This window comes from Zingiber officinale, chromosome 8B, assembly GCF_018446385.1.
Source record: "Zingiber officinale cultivar Zhangliang chromosome 8B, Zo_v1.1, whole genome shotgun sequence".
Classification (NCBI taxonomy): domain Eukaryota; kingdom Viridiplantae; phylum Streptophyta; class Magnoliopsida; order Zingiberales; family Zingiberaceae; genus Zingiber; species Zingiber officinale.
In genome coordinates, this window is record NC_056001.1 from 24,641,293 (window position 1) to 24,649,740 (window position 8,448).

The following is an 8,448-nucleotide window of genomic DNA, read 5'->3' on the forward strand; positions in this document are numbered from 1 at the left end:
TAAATTATTTTATATATTTTTATAATTATTTAAAATATTAAAAAAAATCACCTTGCACTAGGTAACGGATGACCCCCACCTACCATTTTTTAAACACGGGTCATTTTTCTCATTTCGCATAGTTTGTTGGTTTGAAAATTTTATCTGATTTTTAAAATTAAATTTACCCTTAAAAATTAATGTTTTATTTTACAGCATATCTCATTTAAAAATATCTTCTATTTTTTTTTTTAAAAAGCAAAATTTATATTAAAATAAGCATTATTCATTCATCTCTTTAACGCTTATCTCAATCCATAATAAGTACATTTTTAATTTATTGTAGATATAAAAATAAAATAATATAATCGATCAGGAAAGTAATTTGAATGAGATGTTTATATGACAGTTACTAATAACAATTTAACAGAAAAAATAAATAGTATGAATAAATTAATTATGAATTTAATAGATGTGTGATAGATTTAGTAGTTTTAAAATTTATCAACATTGGTTAAAATGGATAATGTTTACGACTAGGCCGGCTGCGGATCCATTTTTTTATAATGTTTTTATTGAAAATTTTAATTTACATTATATATATATATATATATATATATTTAATTTGGATATAAATCTTGTAGTTAAAGCATCTCCAGAAATTGAAACCCTGTCCGATAAAGCATTTTACGGGTCGGATTTGGAACTCGATCCGGATCCGGTTATTTTCGTCGTGGAGGTCGTCCGCCTTCCCTTGATCTAACGAGAACGACCCCCATGCTGCCCTAATAAATCTGGTGCTTGTCACGAGATCGTCTGCCCTACAGATCTCAGGGAAAGGAAAGGAAAGGAAAGAGAGAGGAACAGAAGAAGAACCGCCGATCGAGGAAGACGCAGAATCCGGTGGCTGATTCGAGTTCGAGGTATTGATTTAGCTCTCAGGTCGCCATTCTTCCAGATCTGGATCATGCGAAATCCTTCTAGAATTGTACGGTCATGTGCTGATTAATCTGCTGGTTTTCAGACGTGTTCTTTCTGTTGATCTGATATTTGACGTCCATTTGTGTATTTTTTTTGTTTGCTTTCTATTTGATTTTCGTTGCTTTAGTTCCAATTTCTTAGATTAAGTTTGTTCCTCCAACCGCATTTTTTTATTTCTCATTGATTCACTTCGGCATTTCGTTGTCCTAGTTGCTATTTTTTCTGGTTTTAATCAAAATTCATTTCACACCAAAAATTTCTATGATTTTGTTGTACCAAATCATATCATAAGGATTTTGGTGATGCGAGGAAAAAATGAATTTTGAAGACCCATCCATTGCATACTTCGATACATGCATTAGTAATTGATTAATAGAGGAATGCATTATTTGCCCCTGAAGGTGATTCACAATCTCTACCTAATCCTGGATATGCGGGAGAACAGAACGAGATCACAGGGGACTTTTGGCAGTAAATATAGAGTATTCTTAGGAAAAGTTCTTATTAGAAAATTTTCTTTTTTGTTCTCAAACATAATTTCTCTGTGTGGGTTAAATTTCTTATTATAGAATTTTGAGGACAGAACAAAATCACAAGTGACTTTTGGCAGCTGAATAGAATATAAATCTGTAGGAAAGTTCTTATTAGATTTTTTTCTATAAAATTTCTGTTCTCGAATATAACTTCCATATGAATTGATATATATATATATATATACTTCTTGTCTAAGTTATCCACATTCAAGTCTCTTTCATTTGGTGTAAATTGCTTTATCTTTAACAAAGATAGTTGTTACACATGTCCATATCTCCATCTTTTATCAATGTTTTCAGATCCGAGCAGACTGAACAGCTAAACCAGGAGCCAGATGGAAATCTGGTCTGGTTTACTATAAAAACTGTGGTCTAAACAAACTGGTAAAACTTGGATAAAAAACGGAATCGGTAATATAGTGCAGCACACAGTTCTTTGGTTCAGGGTTTAAGCATCTGTAACTGTAGTTGGAGGTTTCAGTTTAAATCTCTAGCATTAAATTTTTGAGTTTTTCTTAAAGCTATTTTATTTGGTTCTGCAGTATATATACACACATATATTTTAGTTGTTTTTTTTAAATGTGCATTTCTGCAGTATCTACTCATAATTCAGTTCTATTTTTTAAATATGTATTTTTGTAGGAGTAAATTTGAATACTACATGTTGAATCTCACACACATATATGTTAAAATCTTTTCACATGTATAAATGAATACTATTGAAAACATGTTTTGTTATTTCAATATTTTTACATAACTCTTGTAAGTATATTTGATTTATAAAAACATTTTTTATATTTATTGTATTATTCTTTGGTCAACTGGTTTGACTGATTGAATTGACCCCCTAGCTTTCCCAATTTTATTCTCAGGTCATGTATGATTTCAAAACATTGTCTTTTATACAGCATTATTATGCTCTCTATGTGGACAAGTCAGTGGGAATGTCTTGCAAACTTTATTTTGGATTTTTCTTAATTCTGTTTCGAAGTTGTTGTTTGTTGTGTCAGCCTGTCAGGCTTATTATGGACTTTTGTTCAGTCTGTCATGAAGTTGTTGTTTGCTGTGCCAGGCTTCAGGGATATGGCAGGAGGATTCAGGGTGCTCCATCTTGTCAGGCCATTTTTGGCTTTCTTGCCTGAAGTTCAAAGTGCTGATCGAAAAATCCCATTTAGAGAAAAGGTCATCTACACTGTTATCTCTCTCTTTATCTTTCTTGTTTGCAGTCAACTGCCTCTTTATGGCATTCATTCAACAACTGGAGCGGATCCGTTTTATTGGATGCGTGTTATTCTTGCTTCAAACCGTGGAACTGTTATGGAGCTTGGAATTACTCCAATAGTGACTTCTGGGTTGGTGATGCAACTTCTGGTTGGTTCCAAGATTATTGAAGTCGATAACAGTGTTCGAGAGGATCGTGCTCTTTTGTAAGTGTTGCTTGTTTATTATTTGGGAATTTTCCTCGTTAGAGTTTGCATAAATCAGATACATGCTGAAGCTACTTGATTCTAGTATTGCTATATTCATGTCAAACAACTTCTGTTAGCTAATTCTATGTATTGTTTGCTATATTTTGCTATCTTTATTTGGAGAAGCATTCAAGCTATTTGTATTTGTGATGGCGATATCATAATATTGACTTTGTTCGCAATTTAACTAAATGCCTACTTATTTTGTTAAGGAAATAATACCCATATTTAACTGCCAAGACAATAAGCCCATTATTGTTCTACTTATTCATATTGAAAACTTTCACCAACTATTTCTTTGTTTAGCTTTAATCATTTTAGTGTGTATAAGTAGACTTAAGGATCTTGAATTAATTGATTTGACGGTTGAATTATGCTAGTCTCTCTTATTCAGGCTGTATTATTCACAAATTGGCATGCTTGGGAAGGGAAAAAGAGCACATGCGAGGATGTAGTTATAAATCACAGTTACATTCTTGATTATATAATAAGAGCCTATCTATAGTATATATTATAATATTAATATCTATACACTTCAACTTTGAAACTTAATGGCCAGTTATTGGTCACCATGTTTCCATAAAATCCAATTAATGTGTGCCATAAATCAACATGATTGTCAATTATTGAATGGGTAATTACTTTTAGGAACTTCTAGTAAAATAATAAGTTATGATTATGAATCATTTCTATTCAACTCCAACCTATTATTTTTCTTGATGCTCATATTTATCAATGTAGGAATACATTCAGTAAATATGTTGTCCATGCATTTAATCTCTAATCTTATTGTTGATTATCTTCTCGAAGTACCTACCAAATACGGTTGTGTATAAAGAATAATTTTAATGTGCTTGGAAAATCTAATATCTTCAATTCAAAAAGATAAAACTAGAGAAGAGAGGACTATTTCATTATAATGATATCATTGAAATTGAGCTATTTCATTATCTTCAATTTTTAGAAGACAAAACTAACTATGGGAGAACTATTTCATTATAATGTTTGGCTAGAAATTGAGCTCTCTTGGGTCAATGAAAAACAAACGGTAACGGAGTTGGCCATTTTGTAAAATAAATCTATTGACCTAAGCCATATACCATATACCAATAAACTAGAGTGGTAATAGTTCCTTGTCATATGATCTATTGATCTCCTTTTAATATTTTTGAAGTTTTTAATATTGATAGACTTTTAGGTTTTAGATTTATTTAGGCACTACATACACAAAGATTATAATGGTCATTTAGTTGTCTTTTATTAGAGTAAAATATGATATCGTTCATCCCAAGTGGTCTAGTATCATTGGCCCCCACTGCAAGATGAAGGTAAATTACGAGGGGCATTTTATCCTAGCGCAGCGACCCTTTGTATAGAGGAAGTTAGACACCCAACGAGACATTTTGCACTGTTGGAAATTGATCCCAAGTCCTATTGGAATAAACACCCATGCATGTACCAATTGCGCCAACCCCGTGGGGCATTTAGTTGTCTTTTATTGATCTTATAGAGGTTGGTTTATTTCTATAAGTTTGTTATTTCCTTGGAAAATTTGGATTAGTAGTTAGTGGATTTTAAATATCCTTGTAAGTTGAAGTGATAACTCATGTTGTTAGGTACCTAGACTATTGCAGGAAGGTCTTCTAGAATGTTTGTTTGGCCAAAATGTTAGAAAGAAAATATCGTCTCTTGGTGAATCCATTTTCAGCAAATGTTTTCTTCCTGCTACTTGTTTTACAGTGATTAAATTCACATTGGATATATGATGGATATAGCTTAGGAATCAAAATATTTTAGATGTCTTGGCCTTTAATTTCTTCTGTAGAATACATAATTTTTTTGTCAGAAAATGTTGAATATGCAAAGTATTTATATCTTTTGCCCTTTTGTCTCTCATTTCTCTGTTGGATGGTGCCTGAAGAGTAATTACTAATTTCAGATAAATTAAATGTTACATTTCATCGTCATGTGCTCAGTATCATTATATGATTGGTGCTCTCTTTTTCAGAAATGGTGCACAAAAGTTACTTGGTATTCTAATTGCCATTGGAGAGGCAGTTGCATATGTTCTATCTGGAATGTATGGCAGTGTCAGCCAACTTGGGACTGGGAATGCCATTCTCATAATACTTCAACTTTTCTTTGCTGGCATCATTGTCATCTGTTTGGATGAACTTTTACAGAAAGGATATGGTCTTGGATCTGGTATTTCATTGTTCATAGCTACCAATATCTGGTAATTCTCTCAAATTTTTTCTATGCCTACCTTTATATAGTGGTTAATCCTAATTCAGTTGGACTACCTGTTTTTCAGTGAAAACATAATCTGGAAGGCGTTTAGCCCAACTACCATCAATAGTGGGCGTGGTGCTGAATTTGAAGGTGCTGTTATTGCTCTATTCCATCTATTGATTACACGGACAGACAAAGTCCGTGCTCTGCGTGAGGCTTTCTACCGTCAGAATCTTCCAAATGTGACCAACTTACTCGCCACAGTATTGGTCTTTCTAATTGTCATTTACTTCCAAGGTTTTCGGGTTGTATTGCCTGTGAGGTCGAAGAATGCTCGTGGGCAGCAAGGTTCTTACCCTATCAAGTTGTTCTATACCTCTAATATGCCCATCATCCTGCAGTCTGCTCTTGTATCAAATCTTTACTTCATATCCCAGGTACATCTTTGCAGTTGTGCTTGTAAAACTAGTATTGGTATTAGGTTCCATCGTGATATCTGAACTCTTCTATGTCCACTGCAGTTGCTGTATAGAAGGTACAGTGGAAACTTCCTTGTTAATCTGCTGGGGAAGTGGAAAGAATCAGAGTATTCTGGCCAATCCATTCCTGTTGGCGGAATAGCTTACTATATCACTGCTCCGTCAAGGTGATCATCTTTCTCCATTTTGATATCCTATATTCTTGTAGTGCTTCTTACATTCAATTTGGAACTACACTATGCAGCTTGTCGGATATGGCAGCGAATCCATTTCATGCACTTTTCTATATAGTCTTTATGCTCTCAGCTTGTGCACTTTTCTCCAAAACTTGGATAGAAGTTTCTGGATCATCTGCAAGGGATGTAGCCAAGCAACTTAAGGTACCATCATGACATTACCCCATTATATTGAATCTGACATGCACGCATTGGCAATTCAAAACCAAGAAATACTTAAAGTCCAATAAACATGTACAATAATTCTATCTATTTGGGTGCTTCCAGCTAATCCTTATATTAGATTGGATCAGATGAGTAAGCTTCCAAGAATCTGACTATTGTTATTTGTTATATTATTTTGTAAAATTAAATTTGGTGCTACACAGGAACAACAAATGGTTATGCCAGGTCATCGGGAGTCCAACTTACAGAAGGAATTGAACCGCTACATCCCTACTGCTGCTGCATTTGGTGGCGTGTGCATTGGTGCATTGACAGTTCTAGCTGATTTCATGGGAGCAATTGGATCTGGGACCGGAATCCTTCTTGCCGTTACAATCATATATCAATACTTTGAGACGTTTGAGAAGGAGAGAGCCAGTGAGCTTGGGTTCTTTGGTCTGTGATCTGGAAGTTCTAATGATATGCTCGGCGGTTTTCAAACTCCCATCACAAATTTAATTTAAACTGAAACAATTAGTCAATCTTAGTCTGAGTTCCATGCTTAAATGCAAGTTTTTTTTCTAAAACTTTCTCCAGCATAATCTACATAAGATCTGCTCTAGTCTAGTCAGTGTATGTTTAAGCTAACAGTTGAGCCAACTCCTGAATTGTAATGATGCCTTAATTTCTAACTCTTTTTGCCCAAATTCTGTCTCATGTTCTGGTGCCAATTTACACTTACAAATTCTAATGAGCCTCAGCCAGATAGCATTGCAATTTTCCCTAATGGAGAAAAAGGAAAATTAAACATCCACAATGTTTCTACTGTGGATGACAAATACCAATAGGTACAATCTTATCATGCTGTTTGTTTTTTCCCCATATACATTGTACTTTTATTTTAGGTCGAAGTAGATTGTACTTGTTTAATCTCCAACTGTATGCTCCAATTATTCTGAAACATCGCAGCCGCCGCTCTGCCAGTTCATGCTTGGAATGCCACTCTGTTTCTTTGACTCTCTTCATCCTAATCTTGTTGCTGCAGCTTCTGCCACCAACAGATAATTGAGGCCATGGGAGAACACAATCTACGGGGTCAGATGCTACATTTTGCATTGTTTGTTATTATTAAAGAAACACCTGACACTATCTTCCAGTCTGGCCAGTTAAGTAAGTCTTCTAGTTTCTATAGACCGTTTTATTACTCAATTTGATCAACCATATTCAATAAAGGAACTTCCTGATGAATAACATGGCCTTCAATTTGATAGTTATGCCATAGCAATTATTCTGTTATAATTGTAGTAATTATTGTTAGAAAATCCAAGACATGTCACATGTGGGTGGGACTGGGACATGAAACCAAACCTTTCTGAACCCATCATTTGTGTCTCTTGTCTCTCTGTTTCCATCACCCCATTTTGCTTGCGAGGGGGCCTCAGTGGTGAAGACAACTTGGGACCTTACGGTGATTTTACTACGAATTAAATTTAGATGATGGCTGAGCAGTGGACCTTCATAAAGACTCATGTGATTTCTCAATGTTGAGGAATGTGATGTTACCTTGCACATTGCATCATCCAGACTTTAAGAATTACTTAAAATCCCTGACTAAGTGCGCATCTAGTCTCTGCAGGCTCAATCAATGAATTGCACCAAACACATAGGATTCCTTTAAGCATAGATAGACTTAATTGGACGTCAAATTTAGTGAGAGCTATAGTAGCTAAAAATTGTATTATTGAGATCCTATCTCAATACACAGTCAGAGTTTGTTGTTGACTCTAATTATCAGTATTAGTTGCTCACCTTCCACGTTATTGTGGATAATTTATGGTTAACAAATTAAAAAAAAATAATATGAAAAGCAATAGGTAAATGAACAAAAATTGGCATCAGAATCTAAGACATGAGGTAGGGTCACAAAAAAAACAGGTTCACATGGAGATGCACATGAAAGGTAGTTCTCATGGAGCGTGAAGCAATTTCTTTATTGTTTGTACTGTAAAACAATTTATTTATTTATTATTATTATTTTTCAAAAACATTAGCTAGAGACTAGAATCAATGAGTTATCTTCGTTTTATAAAATTTCCTTTTTTTTATTATTGATGTAAATCACAGGAGGCCCATGGCCTTGTCCTTCTGTCAGCTGCGTAACATGCCAATCATGTGGTTTGCCGTTGTTATTGTTTGTTCGTTTATTAGCAGTCTGCATTATTTTTTTTATATGAAAAGCTATATTTATTGATCGTTCAATATTCTACATTTCAATTCATGCAATTCATAGATTATTTATTTGAGAGCATCTTTTCATCTATATTAGAAAACTACAATTTAGGAGTTCTTCCTGAACAGCCTCTGGGCTTGTTTACCTAGGCGGAGAGAAACCAAA

The 8,448-nt window shown here is 34.2% G+C and overlaps 1 protein-coding gene across 1 annotated transcript; it reads left to right on the top strand.

Moving 5' to 3' along the window:
* The first annotated feature begins 735 nt into the window (after positions 1-735).
* On the top strand, positions 736-6,760 carry LOC122015286 (protein transport protein Sec61 subunit alpha-like). Its single transcript, XM_042572092.1, has 7 exons — positions 736-902; positions 2,566-2,920; positions 4,971-5,198; positions 5,277-5,631; positions 5,716-5,840; positions 5,918-6,053; positions 6,278-6,760. The coding sequence occupies exons 2-7, from the start codon at positions 2,577-2,579 to the stop codon at positions 6,515-6,517; spliced, it is 1,428 nt and encodes a 475-aa protein (XP_042428026.1). The 5' UTR covers positions 736-902; positions 2,566-2,576; the 3' UTR covers positions 6,518-6,760.
* Positions 6,761-8,448: the final 1,688 nt, after the last annotated feature.